At 40.9% G+C, this 24,138-nt stretch overlaps 1 protein-coding gene across 11 annotated transcripts in view; it reads right to left on the bottom strand.

Annotated features, from left to right (window-relative positions):
• The window catches only part of LOC101323758 (neuroligin 4 X-linked), a 346,024-nt gene that overhangs the window by 10,011 nt on the left and 311,875 nt on the right, over positions 1–24,138 (bottom strand). For all 11 annotated transcript variants that reach the window (XM_073799736.1, XM_033850213.2, XM_033850215.2 and 8 more), the window contains 2 exons: positions 6,738–6,923; positions 2,132–2,921 (listed from right to left, as the gene is read on the bottom strand). In XM_073799736.1, the coding sequence (XP_073655837.1) occupies positions 2,132–2,921; positions 6,738–6,923 (976 nt within the window). The remainder of the gene's footprint in view (positions 1–2,131; positions 2,922–6,737; positions 6,924–24,138) is intronic.

Below are 24,138 nucleotides of genomic sequence, written 5' to 3'. Positions count from 1 at the left end.
AAAAAAGAACAAAATAATGCCATTTGCAGCAACATGGATGCAACTAGAGATTATCATACTAGGTAGAATAAGTCAGAAAGAGAAAGACAAATACCATATGATATCACTTATGTGTAGAACCTAAAATATGATACAAATGAACTTACCTACGAAACAGAAACAGAGTCACAGACAGAGAGAACAGACTTGTAGTTGCCACGGGGGAGGGGAGTGAGGGAGGGATGGATCGGGAGTTTGGGATTAGCAGATGCAAACTACTATACATAGGATGGATAAACAATAAGGACCTACTGTACAGCACAGGGAGCTATACTCAATAGCCTGTGATAAACCGTTATGGAAAAGAATATGAAAAAGAATGTATATGTGTCTATAACTGAATCACTTCACTGTAGAGCAGAAATTAACACAAGATTGTAAATGAACTATACTTCAATAAAGATAAAAAAGAAGAAGATGGCCATATAAAGACAGACGTGTTGGGAGAGTGCCACGGTATGACAGACACAGAGCTTGGAGAGATGCAGCTACAAGTCAGGCAACACCAAACACTGCCAGCAAAGCACCAGGAGCTATGAAGCAGCATGGAAACATTCCCCTATGGGTGTCAGAGAGAACTCAGCCCTGCGGACACCTGCATGGTGGACTTCTAGCCTCCACAACTGTGAAATACACTTCTGTTGTTTTAAGCTACATCATTTTTGGTACTTTGTGGCAGCAGCCCTAGGAATCTAATAAACAGGGGTTACTTAAAAACACTTGCTGACTTAACCTCAATCACCTCCTTGTCGAAAAAAGAACCTTTTGGGGACAGACAAGCATCTCTCCCCGGCACGGCTGTACCGTCTCCGTTTCCCACTGTTTTTCTTAGGTCAAACTTGTAAGATGGGACAGTCCAAAGTGGGTATTGGTACAACATGTTTTCCACTCAAGAAATGTGCCACACTTTTCCTAAGACTGCAAAACCATGAAACCACTTCCCACCAGAGTATCTGGAATCATTGTAAAGAATGATACCTGCTGACCCCCTACACATCCCCGGCATCCCCACTTCCTCTCATGAGAGCTACAAGAGGCTCAGGCACTGCAGGGCTGCTGCAGTATGGGGGGGCCTAATTCCACCCCCCAGCGGCCCACAGGAAGATTCTCCATCCTCCAGAGCCGGGAGGACCTTCACTGTAAATTCGGTACGAGAAGCTCAAGGTTAATGACAGAAGCGCAGGCAGGCAGAACAGAATGCTACCTCATTAATTTCCGCAATTAGGTTATTCGACAAGAGCAAATGAAAAGATGCTCTGATATGTGTAGCTCCTTAAGATGCTGGGGAGTCTTTTCTTTCGTTGTCTGCAGAGAATCTGCTCGGTGGAATACGGGTGGACCCTGTTATATATGTAACGCCTGTATACTTCCTACTTTATTTAGCCAATGAGATTTCTATATGTGTCTATAGATGGATATACAGCTAAATATACACACATGTATGAAATGTATATTAATGAAATAAACACGTGTCAATATTTATATATAAACAAAATAAATATATTTTGTGTGCATATGCATATATAGAAAATAAATCTCACAACAATGGAGAAATCCTATGCACGTACATAGATACACATGCACACATATATCTAACATACACACACACGGGATTTCTCTACAGTTATGAGATTAGGAGTTATTACATGTGCATATACATATAGAATATATATACTATATACACATACAGTATTCCTATATATTTATTATGAGATTTATTTCATTCCTTGCTATGCATTCCATCTGGCACATGTATTTTGATAACCCTATTATCGACCAGACAAGACAAGGTCCTACCTAGATTTGAAACTCCAGATCAGTTGCCCATAGAATAGGCAAATATATCGACATCTGACCCCAGTAGCAAGTGTAGAATTTTCAATATGCATCTAGCGCCTTAGCGAAAATCTGACTTGATAGAAAACAATTCAGGGGTAGAGAAAAAATGAGGTCTCCCTAGATGTTGGGGGGAAAAATGACTACTTCTGTTACTGTGTGTGGATGCCTGCACGCCGCAGTCTAGCCAGTCGTGGGAACCACACTTACGCGGAGGAACCAGACAAACAATACCCTGATGGGGAGAAGAACATACCCGGTTTTGGCGAAGTTCGTCCAGTACGTCATGACCACCGCGCTGAGCATGACATCATTCTTGGAGAAGTTGCAGCTGAAGAGCTCGGTAGGGCCAATCATGGGGATCCCAAAGACATAGGGGACTTCGTCGCCGTGGGCTGAGTCCGCCCAGCTGGGCTTCATCTCGCTTTGGCAGTGGTGGTAGAAGGCGTAGAAGTAGGTGGGTGAGCCGTACTGTGCGTGCAGGTCCGCGGTGGCCACGGCGGGGGCCACCCACTGGTGGTCGGTGAACAGAGCCACCAAGGTTTTCCGCCGCGTCTCGGGGTTCTCCTTATCTGCCCAGTCCGTGTACATGAACTTGATGGTCTCCCGCAAGGTGTCCTTCCCCTCCGGGTAGCCGTAAAGGTTGTCCACGAAGTTGGACACCAAGAAGTCAAAATCGTTGGGCGTCACACCATCCTCGTTATCCACGACGCCGTCCACGAACTTCAGCCCCTCCCCCTGGTTGACCCCGAGCATGATGTCATAGTTAAGGAATTCCCCCTGCTCCATCAGGATCTGAGGGTCGTCGGGGATGACATCCCCGTCAATGACAGGCCCGAAGGAGATGTGGTACGTGGCTGGGGTGATGGTCTGCTGAATGAGCTCTTTGTAGTTCTTATTCCGAAGGCATTCCACCATATCCGTGGTATCCAGCATGTTGCAGCCGACTTTATCTGCCAATATCCGAGTGTACTTGGCAGGCTGGTAGTTCACGGCCCAGCTGGACAGGGCGGTCCCGCTCTGGATGATGGCCTTCTGGAAGAGACCTGCAGGTGCAAAATTGTGGACATGCAAATGAAAACCCGCAGGACAGAAAAGCAGCTTTTACTCGGCAAAGAAGGCTCTGATTGTCTCTCGGGCATGTGAATTTCTGGATACTGCAGCATTCAGCGCACTCGGCATCTCTTCCTCTCATTTCTATCTCGTCTTCCCCCTCCCCCACCTGCTGGACAGTGGTCTTATAGGATGCTCTCAGACACACACACGCGCACACACACACACACACACACACACACACACAGAGTTTAGAAAACGAAACTGCGTTTACACTTTAGCTGCAGTGCTAAAAACACAACCTCTTTCTCCTTCCCCAATTTTGTGTAATATTAGTGTCTCCACCCCCAGAATGCGTAAATGAAGAGTCTCAGAGTCATCACAACCCCCCAGCCTCTAAAAATAGGCTTTGTGGCCATAAGAGGTCAAAGGCTGTTTCCCCTTACTGGCAAAACCAGGTACCACTTTATTAGAGGGGGAAGAGCCACTGAAATTGGTTTCAGAGTATAAATTCTGGAATGCATTTTTATTTCCACGCTCCATAGACCGAAGGTGCTAAAAACATGCAATTAAAATGAATTCATTAAATTAGCTATTCCTAAAGAACTCTCCCCTTGCATGCCCCGCTAAAATGTATCTTTTTTTCCCCCAAAAATCATTAATTTCAAAGTTGCATCCACTCAGAGCCCAGACTTTTGTACAATTCGTTCTGCCACATTTTAAACGTGTCTGCTTGGTGAGAAACTGGGAAAATCTTGGGCTGTTTCATGAGTAAAATTCTGTGTAGCTTAAAATTTCCTATCTGATCAGTCTAGTATGTGGATGTCCAGAAGTAAATAAGTCTATTTTTTTTTTTTTTTTTTTGCGGTAAGCGGGCCTCTCACTGTTGTGGCCTTTCCCGTTGCGGAGCTCAGGCTCAGCGGCCATGGCTCATGGGCCCAGCCGCTCCGCAGCATGTGGGATCTTCCGGGACCGGGGCACAAACCCGTGTCCCCTGCATCGGCAGGCGGACTCTCAACCACTGCGCCACCAGGGAAGCCCCAAAAGTCTATTTTTAACTGCTCCAGTATGAGACGGAAGGCCATAAGATCATGGTGTTCTATTCCTTATCTCTTCCTGCCGCTTCCTTGAACTCCAGCATGATCTAGCTCTGACGCCTCGTAAGTCACTGGGAGAATAAAAGCATTCAGCGGGGAGTCCAGAAATCCGTGCCCTGTCGATGTTTAAGGCCATACAAGCAATCAGGGATGAAGGAAACATGACTGCAATCAGGAGGATGGGATTCTAAAGACTAGAGGATTGCCTGCCGATGACACACAAGAATGAGCTGCTTAAAACGATCTGGCTTTGCCCGACACACGTCATCTAGCTCCCTTGGGGCCAATTTCCCAACGTTTACCATTCCGTTGGAAATGTACTGACTTGTGTGTCTGGCTCTCAAGGTGAATGTTTTAAAGCACCTTAAGGAAATGATGTCCATATTGGATCTATTAAAAGATTCATAAATGAAGACAACCAGAATTAGAAAAATGTTGCTGGAAGTTACACATTTTCTCTCTGTGTCATAACTGTTGGCCGTGACTGAGGTAGCCATGTATATGTATGTGTATATGTGTGTGTGTGTGTGTGTGTGTGTGTGTGTGTGTGCATGCGTGTGTGTGTGTGTATGTATGTTTTGGTAGGCAAGTAATACAACCTGGGATAAAACTTGAAAAATTAAAGAAAAAGTCACCTATAATTCATACTATAAAATAGGAGATGCTTTAATATTTTTAGTATCATTCCTTCCTGGTGCTTTCCCTCCCTTTGGTCTGTTGTGTATAACTGTGTCCCATATCTGCATAGTATACTGATGTCATAATTAAGGAACTCCCCCCTGCTCCATCAGGATCTGAGAGTTGCTTGGAATGGCATCCCTGTCCATGACGGGGTCAAAAGGGAATGTGGTACCCGGCCAAGGTGATGGTTTGCTGAATGAGCTCTTCATATCATGCCTCCCAGGTTAATGCATATCTTAAGCACAATTCTTAAAACAAATTATTGTTCCTTCGAGTAAATGCACGTGTCACTCACAATGTTCTTGCCTTTCTGGTCTTGTAGCTTTTCCTTTCATTCTTTGCTATGAGAATGCTGTGGTAAAAAACTCCATGAAAACACCTTTTTCCCCATGTGTATGTTGACTTCATTAAGTTATATCACGACAAGTGAAATTCCTAAGGCCAACAGTCTGGGTGTGTTCATTAATTCTTGATTCTATTGCTGGGTTGATTTTAGAGAGCTACTTTGCAGAAATGATGCAAAGCATCGCCATATTCATTTCTGATCTATTGATCTAAGGAATTAACACTCTTCCCCCATTAGTTTTGGCTGACATGTGCTTGATTACTGCTAGAGTTGGTCCTGACTATTGTAAAGGGAGAATCATGATTATATCCATCGAGAAATGGGAAAATACAGGTATTTTCTAAAACGCTATAGGAATCGTTATCACTAATGATCTAATTTACTCACTTTTTCCTTTTTTAATAAAGGGTTAATACAAACATAAGCTTTTCATTCTACCTCTCCTCAGCCATTACGAAATAAAGAATCAAGAAATTCAGACTTCACACGACTTAAAAATCATCGTCAATCATATCTTGCTAATGAAGCAATCAGAAAGAGTCAGCAACTTGTCCATGATAGTGTAGGAAGAGAGGAAAAAAATGGGATGCTGTCATACGGCACGATGATACTTCCTTTTTTTTTTTTTTAACATGTTTAGGGTACTTTAAAGAAAGATAATATAAGACTCTTTAAAGAAAAATAATTCCTTTAAAGTTTCAGGTGCTTTTCATAAAAATGGTTCAAATAGATGTGGTAAATCCTTAAACCAACCAATGACACAGAAGGGAACATAACACGACCTTGACGATTTAGACTGTTATTATGAATATTCACTTGTACTTGCCAAAGTGCCCCAGGGCTGCATTTTCTTGTTTTGTTTTTATTTTTGTTCCATTTTTGAAGGCAGAGCCAGGAAGTTATTAAGGTGCCTCCAGGCCCACTGCCCCCAATTTCTGTTGATTTTTCTTTTAAAAATCTCTCATCTGATATTGCTGGGAACTTCCATCACCAATGGACCAGAGGGCATCAACCTGAATTAGTTTGCATCAAAGACGTGACTTTATAACCATATGGCTACAAGCTTTGTTGATCACGAAATCTAAAAATCTGTAACCACCGTCCACATACTGATTCCCTTTCCTATTTCTTCTCCCAAGATGAAAATTGTAGTTAATAAAATTTAAAGTTGTCCAAATAAACTCAGACAGGCAAAAGCAGGGTGTAGGCATTTCTAAAGAAGTCATTTGCCTCCAATTATTGTAAGCAACACTCTTTGCCAGAAGTCTAAGTGAGAAAAGTACATCGTTAAGATAGTTAATGATACTGTATTGCGTACTTAAAAGTGGCTAGGAGAGGAGATCTTAAAATTCTCATCAGAAGGAAAAAAATTTGTAACTAAATGGTGACAGGTGTTCACTGGACTTCCCGTGGTGATCGTTTTGCACTGTATACCAATAGCGAACGGTTATGTTGTACACCTGAAACTGGTCTAATGGTGTATGTCAATCATACCTCAATTTAAAAACATCAGAAAGCAAGCTGAGTTAAGAGAAGAGCATGAGCACGCATGTCATTTGGGGGATTTTCTGTGGAGGTTTCAATAGAGACTATGGCCACCCTGTATGCGCCTTGAATAAGAATTCAATATGGGTTCATTTCTGGGTCCCAGGGTTCCCTGCGCACTGTGGGGATGCTTTTCTTACCTTCTGAATAGTGAGACAAGGTCAAGAGGCTGACACAAGAAGCACCCGCGCCGGAGCCGAAGATGGTCACTCTCTTGGGATCCCCACCGAAGGCCCCGACATTCTCCTCAATCCAACGTAATGCTTGGATCTGATCCAGGAGCCCGTAGTTGCCTTTGGCCGCCTGGTCGCCGGTACTTAAAAACCCTGCGAAAGAACACAGGATATTTGGGGTTGTCACCTACAAAATATATGTCAACATCACTGCTATTGGAAAGACATTCCACGGTTTACTTTGTTCATTCTTTACTTTTCCTTCCTATAAATGAGAAGCAACAGTGTAGCACCTTTTCCACGGCAGAAAGGAGTATATTATGTAAATAAGAGTTACAATGGTTTTTGTTTCTTCTGACACTATAATAAAGTGTCTCATCTGGGGGTTTGTATGGGGTTAACATATAAGGCGAAATGAATCTAAAATATTTACAATACACGACAATATCAGAAACCTATACACTTTACTAGATTTAAGTTATCACTCCTGTGTCTATGTTGGTTTTCCTTGGGAAAACAAAAAAGACTCCTAAAAGAAGTTTTTCAGGGCAAAACAGTGTGTGTGTTGGCATCTGTGTATAAGACTGTGTGCACTGTATATAAAACCAGTATAGGTTTGCTTTTCTCCATTGAATTCCTCAATAATATTTTCATTTAACTCCTTTTAATGCTTAAATTTCAAAGTAAATTATACCCATCATGTCATGCCACACTTAAATCGTTTAGGATGCATCTCTATTTTTCTATATAAGGAAGATATCACAGTTACATGCAGAAACTTATAATTCTTTAATTTCAGCCAAAAGCCAGTGCATATTCAAATCTCCCCAACTGTCCCCGAAATAGCATGGGCTGGTACATTTCATTTTAAAAAATAGGAGGATTCTGTAAATTAAGCAATTAGATCTCACTCAAGGCATCAGATTCTAAATTCTTCCTTTTTCAAAAGCTGCAAATAAGGCAATACGGGCATTTAATTGTGGCAAAGTGATCAGTTTTCGAAATCTATCTCATTCCCTGTTCCTCTCACACTGCAAAAAGATCTTGACCTGGAAATTCTGTCTTCCTCTGATGTTTGAAGGCATTTGTGTGGAAGAGACACTCTCCCACTCAGATTCAAAACTATGAATATTTTATAAAGCATCCTCCAAGCTTAAATACCTGCACAAACTTTAACCCAACTTTATGTCCAAATCTGTCTTGAATAAGCCTTCTGGGGAAAAAAAAAAGTCATAAAAAGTTTTTTTTTTTCCCCCACTTCCCATTCCTACGTGCCCCTACACCAGATCCCCAATTATGATATTTTCCCTTTCTGCATCATGTCTTTATTCCAAGGGTCATGACGTTCACCCGTTTCAACGAATGCTTATTCAATCACCATGGAAAGCAGCCGTGGTGTTTCTATGAAGACAGACTGATCCAAGCCCTAAAATAACAGAAATGAGAACCGATGCCTTCAAACACATCCCTGAGCAAAGCTGACAGCAATTCAAGCGGCCCTCGGAGTACCAGCTTCCCAAAACCTAAAACAAAATCATAAAGGATGAGATCTTACACCTACTGCGGAGAATGAGGCTTCCCTTCCAGAGCCTGCCTGAGTACCTGTGGGAAACGGGGGATGGGAGCCAGGAGGGGAGTAGAAATGGTCTGGTTCAAAAGAAAGCGGCCAGAAGAGTGATTGTTGCTGTTATGCTAAAATCACAATAATCGGGACTCACGGTGGCCTAGCCCTACAGGTAGATGCAAGATGACAACTGCCAGGTTGTACACTTAGGGCACATCGCACAAACCCACTCCCCTCCTAGGTTCCTGGGGATGGATGTGAGATTAGCTATGATGAGAGGCGGTGTTCAGATGTTTCCAGGCCCTCCTTGTTTAATGAGCAATTACTAATTAGTGTTTCATGCCCGTGAATGTTATGCGGCCTCCACATTCATCCCTCTTATGTTTTACATTCTTTCTCATAAAATGAATCATGCCCTGCTTGGGAGAAAAGCCTCTTTCACCCAACTTTATGGACGGAACGGGCTTATAATGGCAGCCTGGGTGCCGTGTAAGAACCGTAAGACAAGCCTCTCTTCCCGCATTCAGGAAAGAGGTGGTTCATTTCTAAAGGCTCCAGGAATTTTCTGGCAGAACTGTTCTGTTTTTAACTCATCCCTCCTCTGCCCACCTCCCTCCTACTCTCTGCTCTCACGGAATGACCTAGTCGGTTACTGTTTATGGGGAGGATTTACAACAGATGGTAAGTCGCGAGGCTTTATGAAATCAGAGCCCCTCCGTCCCCAGGAATACATGACTTGTAAAACCTCTCCAACGGCGGGCTCATTAATCTTCCGTACCCTGGCAAATCTGACTTCTCCTAAGAGCAGCCCATGGAAAGCCTTGATCTTGGCAATTCTGCTCGCCTTTCAAAAGTCCTGAGGGAAACAGCTCTCCATGTGTCTCTGAACTTGAGCAAAGGAACGTGCGTTTTTTGGAAGCTGGTGTTTCCATAGCGTCTGCCGTGGAATCTTCATTTATTGCAACATCCAGGGATTGCTTTTTTTTTTTTTTTTTTTTTTTTGTTGTTTTTAAAAATTGAAATGACAAGCAGGTCAGAGTCCCCACTGCAGGGACAGAATGAATGCAAGTCATTTTATGTTCCCTATGACAGCATATTCCTTTCCATTTCTGACTGTCAAAACACGGTGTTCGATATAACCCAGACAGAGGATGTGTGTGGGTTTCCTAGCGTGGGACTGTATGAACAACAACATGATAGCAGCGCATCAACTGGGAAACAAACACACACATTACCAAACATCGAGCATCCGCAGAAGTCAGTTTCCCAGATGAGCAGATAACTTTCTTTGACTGGCTGACGCCAGTGATTTTAAACAAACAGCTCCTTTCATGGACAAACATTCTTGGACCCCAAATCCTCTCAGCATTTCAGCTGACGAAACATTGGTTTTTGAGATTTACTGTCTCTGAACTGAAGCTTGTAAAGCAGTAAGCCGTTACCACTCCCCACACACAACTGAACAACGAAAGAGACGCACAAAGGAGACCATTTGAATTCACACAGATTAATGACGAGATTGATGCTGAGTTTCATTCAAAGTAGTGGAAGGAACAAAATCACACACAAATACACGGGATGTGCTGAGTGGCTGTGCGGTTATTTTAAAACTTGGTTCATGGAAAAGATGCTTAAAAACCCCAAATCCCATTTCCCACCTGCAGGTTGAATGAAATGAATATAACGTACGCTGTATTTGGTCTTAATATTGCTCTAGAATAGAAAGTTTCAGGGTTTTAACATAGCTAAACATGATCTAAATGGTTCTCGTTCATCTGAATTGCAGGGGATTAGGAGAATGATTCCGGGCCACGTGGTTTTCCGTCCACTTCAGGTCAACAGTGAGAAACCCAGAGGGGTCAGATGTGCCTGGATTTTGGTTCGTTTTAACATGACTTTAACGCCACAAAGGACTTTATCTCTTAGGAAATAATTCATTACATAAGCACAGTAGGCATTTTTTGGATGACCATTACACAGACAATAATTACTAAGTGAATACAGAAAAATATCTTTTATGTTTTCAGGGTATGTATTCACCTGTAAGTCGCAGAATTAATCTAGGGTCTCAACTATATTTCTAAAAGAATTCTATGTATGCGTGCATATATATGTATACGTTTGCATAATGACCTATTTTGATTATTTGGTTCCTTTGCAGTAGCAGGAGCATTTGCAAAATACAGCAAATCACTAGCCTTTATTATATCAGAATCCCTCCCTCATATTTGTATATATATGTGTGCAGATATATATATATATATACACACACACACATACACACAAATATATATACATACACACATATATGTGTGTGTGTATTTGAGTGTGCGTGTGTCTTTGAGAGAGTGTGTGTGTGTATTCGTACACACAATATTTAATTTAATGGAGTAAAAGCAAATGTTTAAATGAAATTGTTTCAATGAGAAGAGACAGGATTTACTTTAGGTCACACAAATGAGCCCAAACAGAAACCTGTGTCATGAGAATTACAGCAGAGGTAGAAATGTGAAAAACAGGCCAATAAATGCACATCTATACTCTTGGATGTTTACAGGAAATTACCCCCTGGGTACGTTTATTACAAGGTGAAAGGGAAGTTTTCTTATTGGAAAACCATTTATGACTTAACAAAAGGGCACAGATTCTAAAGGATAGGATGAGAGGGAAGGGGGGGTATACATTCAAACTCTGCAGGCGTGGTAGGCAAAGCTAATTGAAATCGTGTCTGTTTTTAGTTTTCATTCTACTTAAAAATGACACGAGTCATAACTGATGCTGCTTCTATGGTATCTCATCATCAGCTCAGTATCACACAGAGCTATCTCCAACGTCAGCAGAATAAATCGAACACGCTTATGAAGGACCCATGATTTCTACAGCACAGGTTTCCAAACCTGGGGCCCATGATGTTATTAGTGGGATTCCCTGTGCTGTTTTCATAAAGTATATTCTATCCCCACAGAATGATTTAGAATGAGGCTGCACAGAGGTCTTAAAGTACTTTAGTTGAAATTATATGGATTCATAAAACTAAAACCAGTTATATTCTGGAAACAAAATACAAAGTGATAAACAGTCTGTTTATTACACAACGCCAATGAAAAGGTGAAGATAATTGGTAAACGTGTTTCATGATGATGAAAATTTGGCAACAGCCAGTCTGGAACCAAACCCCCTTTGAACCAACTTTAGATTCTTTTTGGTTCAAAACCTCATCCTTGGGGCTTCCCTGGTGGCGCAGTGGTTGAGAGTCCGCCTGCCGATGCAGGGGACATGGGTTCGTGCCCCGGTCCGGGAAGATCCCACATGCCGCGGAGCGGCTGGGCCCGTGGGTCATGGCCGCTGAGCCTGCGCGTCCGGAGCCTGTGCTCCGCAACGGGAGAGGCCACAACAGTGAGAGGCCCGTGTACCACAAAAAAACAAAATAATGATAATAAAAAAATAACCTGATCCTTGATCATTTCTCCAGATTTGTTGATGACTCAAGCTCTACTGGCTCCCAGATCCTTTTGGTCTGATTTCTTGAATAGCTCACATACCTCCTCACTCCTGGGATTCTGCACCTGCAGTGTCCGAGATAAGAGCTCCAGTTCATTGCCTCAACCTTGCTGCTTCCAGTGCACTTCTACAGTATCAATCTAATCATGGCGCTCCCCAACGCATACAAATTGACAAAACTCATGAAAATGGAAATCTGAACCCCTTTGACCCACCAGTTCTATTTCCATAAATGCTTTTTCTATAAAACATCTCTATCTGGAGGTACAGAAATAAGTCATGCAGGGATCTACAAAAAGAAATAGTCATGTAGGAATCCAATCAATTCTTATTGATTATAATTTTGAAAATAAGGATGACAGGAATCTCAACGTCCATGAATAGGAGATCTGTTGCAGGAATTCTGTTGGCTGAATCCATATCATGGGAGGCTCTTTGTGTGTATAACATGATACAGAGTATTTAAATGTGTAAACACAGAACCACATCCGAGTTCTCTTCACAGAAAACCGTGAGGTGCTGAATACTGGGTCTTATGATCCGATTTTTATGAACATCATCAAATGGGTGTGTGAACTACAAACTCCGAAAGGAAATCAAGCAGTTCATAGCATTTCTCTATAGGAAGGCAGCTTCAGGGGATTTTCACACTTAATTTTAAATGTGTGTGCTTTTTCTTCCAACTTGTAACTGCTTTTTTAGCAATCACACACACACACACACACAGCAAGCTCGTTTTAAAGTCAAATGCATTAGTGGGATATCCAGGGCCATTCCCTGCGGTCCCATCTCTACATCTCTGGACATGCTGTACACACGCCCTTTAGCCTACAAATCTACCACATTACACGTAACTGCCCCCTGGGATATGCCCGGCCTTTCTATCTCTCTTTGTCTTTGTATATTCACTCTTCTCCATCTCTTCCTAGGATGTTCTTTACAGGACTGCTGGGATCCTGAAAGATGTCTTCCTCCTGTAGATGTGGCTTCACATCCAACCCCACTATTTGCCCATGGGGTACAGTGCCACCCGGAGAGCAGCTCTGTCACCTCCCTGGTCCAACCCCTTAGGCAGGAATCACCTGCAGATACAGGCACTGCCATTTTCTCTCTTTCCCTCCACCAATGCGGGTCCCTTTTCAACATTTTCCTAAGGGTCTCAATTCTCTCAAGTCAGTAAATTGCTTTAAGTGAGCTTCTATGATAGAACTGACCACTCTATAGGAAGGGTATCTGCCCGCAGGTCCGTAGCCCGGTTATTGCTTGTACTGGAATCAGTCAAGTCAGCCTCGGATTTGAGTCTACAGGAAAGCCTCGGGCATATTACGCAAGATTTCAGAGCCCTTTTCATTTTGCTTATGGTTTCCTTTACCGTGCAAAAACTTGCAAGTTTGATAACTTACAGAATGGGAGAAAATATTGGCAAATGATGTGACTGACAAGGAGCTTAATTTCCAAGGTAAACAAACAGCTCATACAACTCAACAACAACAAAAAACAAACACCCAGTCAAAAAATGGGCAGCAGACCTAAACAGACATTTGTCCAAAGAAGACATACAGATGGCCAAGAAGCACATGAAAAGGTGTTCAACATCACTAATCATTAGAGAAATACAAATCAAAACTACAATGAGGTATCACCTCACACCAGTCAGAATGGCCATCATCAAAAAGTCTAAAACAATAAATGCTGGAGAGGGTGTGGAGAAAAGGGAACCCTCCTGCACTGTTGGCGGGAATGTAAGTTGGTGCAGCCACTGTGGAAAACAGTATGGACGTTCCTCAGAAAACTAAAGACAGAGCTACCATATGATCCAGCAATCCCACTCCTGGGCATATATCCAGACAAAACCATAATTCAAAAAGATACATGCACCCCAATGTTCACTGCAGCACTATTTACAATAGCCAAGAGATGGAAGCAACCTAAGTGTCCATCGACAGATGAATGGATAAAGAAGATGAGGTACATGTATACAACGGGATACTACTACTCAGCCATAAAGAAGAAGGAAATAATGCCATTTGAAACATCATGGACGGACCTAGAGATGATCATACTAAGTGAAGTAAGTCAGACAGAGAAAGACAAATACCATATGATATCATTTATTTGTGGAATCTAAAATATGACACAAATGAATATATTTACAAAACAGAAACAGACTCACAGACACAGAGAACAGACTTGTGGTTGCCAAGGGGGAGGGGGTGGGGGAGGGATGGATTGGGAGTTTGGGGTTAGCAGATGCAAACTAGTATATATAGGATGGATAAACAACAAGGTCCTACTGTACAGCACAGGGAACTATATTCAATACCCTGTGATAAACCATCATGGAAAAGAATATGAAAAAGAATGTCTATGTGTGTATAACTGAATCGTTTTGCTGTGCAGCAGAAATTAACACACTGTAAATCAACTATTCTTCAATAAAAAATATTGAAAAAAAAATAAAAGATCTCAAAGCTTCATTCTTCTCAGCTGTGGAATGGAGAAGAGCAAGTGTCCAGCACATAACATAGCTTGGGGAACTAACTGCACTGTGTCTGATGGACAGTGTGTGTTTAAAAATGGTCACCAGCTAGGCTGATTTCCTTGATACGAGAAACACTGCCATTTATTTCTGTTTCACCTACATATAGCAAGTGAGGAGAGGCGTCTGTTGATAGATAAAATGGGTCCGTAGGGAACATGGATTACTGGTCTACTTAGACTTTGTCTTTAAGATTATGCAGATGATCAACCTCACGTGCTCTCTGACTGCAAATGTGGCTGGTGAATAATTGTGCGTGAAGGTGACAGATATTTCTTTACAGTCTGTTTATTGAGTTTTAATGAGGTGCTTAAAGTCTAAAGAGAAAGGCAATGCAAAATATATATCGCGGGTTTATTCATGCTGGGAAAATTATGGAGTTGCTTATTCAAACAACATTTATGATATACCACAATGACCCAAGTAATGTGCTGAAAGCTGAGGGACGATGATACACTAGAGTGGATTTCCATACATACTTTAAAAACTTACACAAAATCTTTTTTTCCATTTGTGAGCTTCCATTTGTTTTTAATAAGAATATTTTAAAACCTATTAGGATTGAAAGTCATACTTTCTGCCAACACAATATATTTATGAAACATACATAAGATATATATTTCGTACCTATATGGTATTCAGGGCACTGTAAATTGCATTTAAGAAAAAGAAGATGACATACACCTCTATGGGACAAATGTGAAACATGATTTGGATAATTCCTCTTAAAGTGAACAAATTTAAAGTAGGCTCTTCTGTTCTATCCTCAATTGCAAAACAAGCATGATGGTAGTGGGGTTTCCTAGTATTTACTGTTGGATATCGTCTGTGGGCAGACAAGAATTAACCAGATTTGTTCTCATTTATCCATAACATGATCACAACAACTGAATGTAATAAGAAACCACACATTCATTTTCATCTCTAACAAACGTCAGCGATGTCTACTAACTCACATAACGTTTTCTGTGTCCAGAAATATTCCCAAGCTTTCCAACGCTGGTTTTCTCTGGGAAACTTGGAAGATGATTAAGAAGACTGTTTGTTGATGGTTTCCTTTGCTGGGCAAAAGTCTGCTTAGGTCCCATTTGTTTACTTTTGTTTTTATTTCTATTGCCTTGGGAGAATGGATAAAGAAGGTGTGGTATAGATATACAATGGAATACTACTCACCCATATAAAAGAATGAAATAATGCCACTTAAAGCAACATGGATGGACCTAGAGATGATCATACTGAGTGAAATAAGTCAGACAAAGACAAATATCATATGATATCACTTATATGTGGAATGTAGAAAAACGGATACAAAAGCATTTATTTACAAAACAGAAATAAACTCACAAACATACATGACAAACTTATAGTTACCAAAGGGGAAAGGGGGGTGGAGATAAATTAGGGGTTTGGGATTAACATACACACACTATTATATATAAAATAGATAAACAACAGGTCCTACTGTATAGCACAGGGAACTCTACTCAATGCCTTGTAATAACCTATAATGGAAAAGAATACGAAAAACATGTATGTGACTGAATCACTTTGCTGTACACCTGAAACTAATACAACATTGTAGAAAAAAAAAGAAGACTGTTTTAATTAAGAAAACCACTGGGACGATCTTAGAGGATATAACACATTAGCAACAAGTGAATAGAATGACCTATAAAAGAGCTAAAATCCCAATAGAATGTTTAGTTTCAGTTCGGAAAGGTTATTGAAGAAAGAAGATGATATTTCCCAGCGATGAGTGTGTATCTACCATCCATGTATCACACACGAAAACTGTCCCTTTAGTTGAATGCTTTGACCATGCTCTTTGCCTTGTTCTCAGTTACTATATATTATAACTCTCCTAATATCAGTGTTTTGGGGACATTTCTGCTATTTTTCTTTCCAAGGATGGCTGGGTCACATGCCCATGACTCTCAAACTCCTGTTGTCCTTGACCACAATGCATACTTGGGACGCCTCTTCTAAGCCCCATTAAAGTACCTTTTCTTCTTACAAGACCCCAAACGGTAGCTAATTTTGAAACGGAATGCTTTCAAATTGGAAGAGGATTTCACCAAGTGCTTGAGATGAGATTTTGCAATTCTGTGTCCACGAAACAGGACAGACTTTCGATTTGTGAGCAGTTACAAAATCCCACTGTCTCTCTTACTGTACGAGTATTTATTGTTATAACTGCCATTGTCATTTTTGATAACTCCTTCCTAGGGGCACACGGAGATGCAGGCAAGGCTTTACTGAGAAATTTGGATGTTAGGAATTAAGCCTCCTCCCTGAAAGAAGTAACATAACAAAAAACACTAAATGGGTCACAGAACAACACCGATATGGGCAAATTCATCTCAAGAAGAAGATAACTCTCTGTTCTTACAGATTAGATGTTAAACAACTCTAACTGTGCCACTTTTCTATTTAAGAACTTTTTATACCTCACAAACTTGTGCTTCAACAAAGCAGTTCTCCAGAGTCAAAAACGTCAACTCTCTCATACACAGAAGGCACAAAGAGCCACCTTTGGTCCATTAAATATTGACCATGACCCTTGGGTTCAACAAATGATCATTTACCTTGCAGTGGCCGAAAAGCAGAACCAGAACTGGAGTCGACAGTGGGAAAAGTACAGATTTTAAGATAATGAAAATGTAATAAAGATTAAATATTAACAAGCACATGGGGTTAACTGACAGTTCATTCAACAGAACTTCATGGGTGTCTGGAATATTCCAGGCACTGCTTGGCCTTATGGTGAAGAGAAAGCCACCATTTATGAAGGGGATAAAACTAGATCTTTGACCACCTGAAACTCATATTCTACTGTGTGTAGATAGAACATAAATAAAAACTAAATAATGTGTGTAGTATGAGTCTCCTATTGCTGCTGTAACAAATTGCCACCAACCTAGTGGTTTAATACACACACGTCTTTTTTTATTATCTTCTTTCTTAAATTTATTTTTCATTTTAAAATATGATTTTTAATTATTTTTTGGCCGCGCCACGTGGGATCTTAGTTCCCCGACCAGGGATCAAACCTGTGCCCCCTGCAGTGGAAGCGTGCAGTCTTAACTGCTGGACCATCAGGGAACTCCCTACACACATATTTCTTATCTTACAGTTTTGGAGGTCAGAAGTCTAAAATGCTTCTGGAGGGATATTTTCTCGCTGAAGCTTAATGGAGAAAATGTTTCCTCTCCTTTCGTTTTTTCTAGATTCAAGAGTGTTGGCAGTCACAATATAAGGGGCAGAGTCTCTGGTCAGGGAGGTCACTGCAGACTTTGGAATGTTATTTTTAATGTCACCTGTGAACCTGCCAGCCTCGGCAAGAAAAAAGGGCATGGAACCTTCCCTCACCGCCTCCTCTTTTATCAGCAACCCTATAACTGCTCTTCATGAAGAGGCAGGAAGAAAAGGGAAAAGTTCTCTCTACCCAGACACAAAAATCCTGGAACCGAGCATGTCTCTCTCTCTTTCCTTTTTGCTTCATCTGCCAGAAGTTGTGACCAATTTTATGCTCAACTCAAGTACCAGGAAGTCTCTGTTCCTTTTGCGTCTCTAGATGGAATCTGGACTCTCATTTTTGGGAAAAAAATGCATGGGGTACTATATTCTGATGTTGCCTCCTCAAACAGTCCTTAAATTGAGTGAAATCAAGTGAACATACACACATATGTGTGTGTGTATCCCTATACATTTTGATGTTCTAATCATTTCTAAGTGTACAATTCAATGGGATTAATTACATTCACAATGATGTTCAACCACCACCACTGCCTTTCTGCAAAACTTTTCATCATCCCAAAGAGAAACTCTCTAACTATGAGGCAGTAGGTCCCACGGAGTCACGTGTCCATAAGATGTGTTACCTACACAGTGGGCTAAGGCTGCTTCAGTAGGTGTGATATCTCTATTAATGACCAATGCCACCCCCTACCATTCCCACCTGCAATGATGGAATGGATCTTTTTGTTCCCCTCAAATTCATATGTTGAAATCTTAACCCCCAATATGATGGTATTAAGTGGTAGGGTCTTTGGGAGATGATGGTCGTGAGGTTGGAGCCCCCATGAATGGGATTTACGCCCTTATAAAAGACACCCCAGAGAACTAGCCATGCGAGGATACGACTTCAAGAAGTCGGCAGTCTGCACCCGGATAGAGGGTCCTCCCTCGCCCCCAGAACTCAACCACTCTGGAATCCACATTTTCCGGCCTCCAGAACTATGGGAAATACATGTCTCTTGTTTATAAGTCACCCAGTCTGTGGTATTTTATTATAGCAGCAAATCAGTCTGAGACACCACTACCGGCTGAAACCCAGCAGGACCTTGTGGGACCTGCCCAGGGACAGATCCCTCCCTGATATCCCCTGCCTCTTATTTGCAAAAAAGCGTTAGCCTCCTAGGCCTTCAAAGAGCAACTTTAATCAGAGAAGTGAGAAAATATAGAAACAAAGGAAAACAGTCAAGCAAGACAAAAAAATAATAATAGTTTAGCCATTACACAAAGTCAAGGACCTTTGGTTCCTCAAGGACTACAGATCATATTCTGAGCCACGTCCTTTGAGCTGTTTTGCAGATACTGAAACCTCCACCAGGCGGAAGAAGTTAACTGCATGATGCCACCAGCACGCAGACCCCAGACCCGCTGGAACCAGAGGGTTGACGATTGAGATTTCTGAAACATCACCCTGTTACCTCACTGTCAACCAATCAGAGAATTGTGCACAAGCTGATCACATACTCTGCAACCCACACTTCTAATGCTGCCTTTAAAAAGCCTTCTCTATTTACAATAGCCAGGACATGGAAGCAACCTAAATGTCCATCAGCGGAGGAGTGGATAAAGAAGATGTGGTGCATACATACAATGGAATATTACTCAGTCATAAAAAGGAACGAAATAGTGTCATTGGCGGAGACGTGGACGGACCTAGAGACTGTTATACAGAGTGAAGTAAGTCAGAAAGAGAAAAACAAATATCGTATAATATTGCTTATATGTGGAACCTAGAAAAATGGTACAGACCAACTTATCTGCAAAGCAGAAATAGAGACAGAGACGTAGGGAACAAACTTATGGATACTAAGGGAGGGGGGAAGGGGGGCAGGATGAATTGGGAGATTGGACTGATTCTATATACACTACTATGTATAAAACAGATAACTAATGAGAACCTACTGTAGAGCACAGGGAGCTCTACTCAATGCTCTGTGGTGACCTCAATGGGAAGGGAATCTAAAAAGGAGGGGCTATATGTATATGTACAGCTGATTCACTTTGCTATACAGTAGAAACTAACATAACATTGTAAAGCAACTATACTCCAGTAAAAATTGATAAAAAGAAAGCCTTGTCTAAAATCCACCAGGGAGTTCAGGTCTTTTGAGCATGAGATGCCCATCCTTGCTTGGCACCTGCAACAAACAATGTACTTTCCTTCACCGCAACCTGGTGTCAGTAGACGGGCTTTACTGCATGTCAGGCAAGTGGACTCAATTTTGGTTCCGTAACACGCCCTTGCTGGCTAAGAGATCTGAACATCCATTTCTCCAATGAAGAGTCCTTCAAAACGTCCACCGTAGCACTCAACTTGTCCGACCCCTTCACATTATTTTGTTGTTACTGTGGACGTTGTTTTGTAATCTACATTTACGTAAGTCAAGCAACTGTGAAATGCGTTTACTTTAAGAGAGAAAACAGCAAATGATGGAAAACGGAATACTTTTCGTCTAATTATCCAAGATTGGTTTAAAAAGCAACTACTATTCCCCAACCTAGTGAGGTCTTGGGTCAGCCAAGATGCTTCTCTATCCACAGCAATTTGCTGAATGTGGAATCATGGCGGCTAATTTTCAAAAGCATGACACTGAAATGTGGCACAATGTTCAGTTTCCAAGAAAGATCCCATTATGTCGATCCCATTACATTTTTTTCCCATAGCTACATTCTACACTCTTACACACTGAAATGCTTTCAAGGGAAGGAATAAAATCGAAAAAAAAATTTAATTGACCATCACGTTTAAATAGAAACTTCAAATAACGCCTAACATTTTTACCCAAAACACCTTATAATTAACAAATTCATTTTATTTGTGTTTCTTTCAATTACCAATATTTCTGGCTTCTTGAGTTAGGTCTGTGGGTAAACCCTCATATTATTTTAAAAGCCTAGGGTAACACCAAACAGTTGATTAATAATGAGTTATTTTTATAAGAAAACTAGCTGATTCTCATCTAGATTTTCTGTAATCACCCTCCTTGCCCTGGCTCCGTATTGGGTACCTGGTAAACTGGGTTAAATGATTTTTCTTCTCTACCCTCCCTGCCCGTGTTAAACATCTAGAGATCTTTTAAGAAATGCTCGTGCCTAATCCCCAGTGGTAGAGATTTTTTAAAATTAATTTTTATTGGAGTGTAGTTGCTTTACAATGTTGTGTTAGTTTCTACTGTACAGCACAATGAATCAGCTCTATGTATACATACATCCCCTCTTTTTGGATTTCCTTCCCATTTAGGTCACCACAGAGCACTGAGTAGAGTTCCCTGTGCTCTACAGTAGGTTCTTATTAGTTATCTATTTTATACATAGTATCAATAGTGTATACGTGTCAATCCCAATCTCCCAATTCATCCCACCCCCTTCCTTGGTATCTATACATTTGTTCTCTGTGTCTGTATTTCTGTTTTGCAAATAAGATCACCTGTACCATTCTTCTAGATTCCACATATATGCGTTAATAGACGATAACCGTTCTTCTCTTTCTGACTTACTTCACTCTGTATGACAGTCTCTAGGGCCATCCACGTCTCTACAAATAACCCAGCTTCGCTCCTTTTTATGGGTGAGTAATATTCCGTTATGTATATGTACCACATCCTCTTAATCCATTCCTCTGCTGATGGACATTTAGGTTGGTTTCAGGTCCTGGCTATTGTAAATACTGCTGCTATGTCTGACTGACTACACTTAGCATGATCATCTCTAGGTCCACCCATGTTGCTGCAAATGGCATGATTTCATTCTTTTTTATGGCTGAATAGTATTCCACTGTATATATGTAGCACATCTTCTTTGTCCATTCATCTGTCGATGGACACTTAGGTTGCTTCCACGTCTAGCCAAGACCAATGGCCTTATTTTTTAATTACCTTAAGGGTTCTTGACGATTGCTGGTGACTAATGCCAACTTTTATTTAAAAAATATCTACTGAGTTTTTCAAGTGATATTTTACAACCCCTTGGTGACGATCTTCTAGATCTGTGACTTCATTTGGGGTTTCACAAACTGGTGATTGCCTCTTGCCCTGATTTCCTCTGCATTCATTATCTGGAAATCCGGGCTCACTCATCGATTTCTGCAGCTACTCTGAAATTCAGGAGGTATAGGGAGAGTGGAGGGCGCAGCGCGCTTCTGTGTGTACATTTACTGGTGTTCAGAGAAAGTGGTTGTGCTCTGGCAATACGAACGAGTTGTTCTGTTTGGAAGACTATTTTTTTAGAGCACTTTTATGTTCACCGCAAAACTGAGAGGAAGGTACAGAGATTTTTTCAGATACCCTCTGCCCTTCCCCCAGCCTCCCTCTTTGTCAATATCCCCACTAAATGATGCATTTGTTACAATCGATGAACCTCTGTGGACATGTCATTATCACCCAGATCCCATGGTTTACATTAGGGGTCAGTCTCTGTGTTGTACATTCTATGGGTGTGACAAATGTATAAAGACAGGGATCTGCCATTACAGTATCGTACAATGCAGTCTCAGCGCCCTAAAAATCCTCTGTGCTCTGCCTGTTCACTGCTCCTTCCCCCCAACCCTTGTCAACTACTGTTCTTTTTACTGTCTCTATAGTTTTTCCTTTTCCAGAAGTCCACAGAATTACAAATCTACAATATGCATCCTTATCAGAACTGGCTCTTTCACTTGGTCACAGGCATTTAAGGTCCCTCCATGTCTTTGCATGGCTTGGTAGTTCATTTCTTTTTATTGCTGAGTAATAGTCCATTGTCCGGATGGACCAGTTTCTTTATCCATTCACCTACTGAAGAGCATTTTGTTTGCTTCCGAGTTTTGGCAATTATGAATCAATCTGCTAGAAACATTCCTCAGAAGGTTTTTGGATGACATATCTTCATCTCCTTTGGGTAAATACCAAAGAGCATGATTGCTAGACCTCTTATACCATTAGTTTTATAAGAAACCACAAAATGGTCTTCCAAAGTGGCTGCACCATGATGCCTTCCAATCAGCAATGAATCAAAGTTCCTGCTGATCCAAAATCTTGGAAATAGAACAGACAAAATGCAAGAAACATTTAACAAGGACCTAGAAGAACTAAAGATGAAACAAACAACGATGAACACCACAATAAATGAAATTAAAAATATTCTAGATGGGATTAATAGCAGAATAACTGAGGCAGAAGAACAGATAAGCGACCTGGAAGATAAAACAGTGGAAATAACTACTGCAGAGCAGAATAAAGAAAAAAGAATGAAAAGAACTGAGGAGAGTCTCAGAGACCTCTGGGACAACATTAAACGCACCAACATTTGAATTATAGGGGTTCCAGAAGAAGAAGAGAAAAAGAAAGGGACTGGGAAAATATTTGAAGAGATTATAGTTGAAAACTTCCCTAATATGGGAAAAGAAATAGGTAATCAAGTCCAGGAAGCAGAGAGTCCCATAAAGGATAAATCCAAGGAGAAACACGCCAAGACACATATTAATCAAACTGTCAAAAATTAAATACAAAGAAAACATATTCAAAGCAGCAAGGGAAAAACAACAAATAACACACAAGGGAATCCCCATAAGGTTAACAGCTGATCTTTCAGCAGAAACTCTGCAAGCCAGAAGGGACTGGCAGGACATATTTAAAGTGATGAAGGAGAAAAACCTACAACCAAGATTACTCTACCCAGCAAGGATCTCATTCAGATTTGATGGAGAAATTAAAACCTTTACAGACAAGCAAAAGCTGAGAGAGTTCAGCACCACCAAACCAGCTTTACAACAAATGCTAAAGGAACTTCTCTAGGCAAGAAACACAAGAGAAGGAAAAGACCTACAATAACGAACCCAAAACAATTTAGCAAATGGGAATAGGAACATACATATCGATAATTACCTTAAATGTAAATGGACTAAATGTTCCCACCAAAAGACACAGATTGGCTGACTGGATACAAAAACAAGACCCATATATTTGCTGTCTACAAGAGACCCATTTCAGACCTAGAGACACATACAGACTGAAAGTAAGGGGATGGAAAATGATATTTCATGCAAATGGAAACCAAAAGAAAGCTGGAGTAGCAATTCGCATATCAGACAAAATAGACTTTAAAATAAAGAATATTAGAAGAGACAAAGAAGGACACTACATAATGATCATGGGATCAATCCAAGAAGAAGATATAACAATTGTAAATATTTATACACCCAACATAGGAGCACCTCAATACATAAGGCAAATACTAACAGCCATAAAAGGGGAAATCGACAGTAACACATTCATAGTAGGGGACTTTGACACCCCACTTTCACCAATGGACAGATCATCCAAAATGAAAATAAATAAGGAAACACAAGCTTTAAATGATACATTAAACAAGATGTACTTAATTGATATTTATAGGACATTCCATCCAAAAACAACAGAATACACATTTTTCTCAAGTGCTCATGGAACATTCTCCAGGATAGATCATATCTTGGGTCACAAATCAAACCTTGGTAA

Source organism: Tursiops truncatus, chromosome Y (genome assembly GCF_011762595.2).
Source record: "Tursiops truncatus isolate mTurTru1 chromosome Y, mTurTru1.mat.Y, whole genome shotgun sequence".
Taxonomy (NCBI): Eukaryota; Metazoa; Chordata; class Mammalia; order Artiodactyla; family Delphinidae; genus Tursiops; species Tursiops truncatus.
The sequence above is the reverse complement of the archived record's forward strand: the minus strand, read 5'-3'. Positions and strand labels throughout refer to the sequence as shown.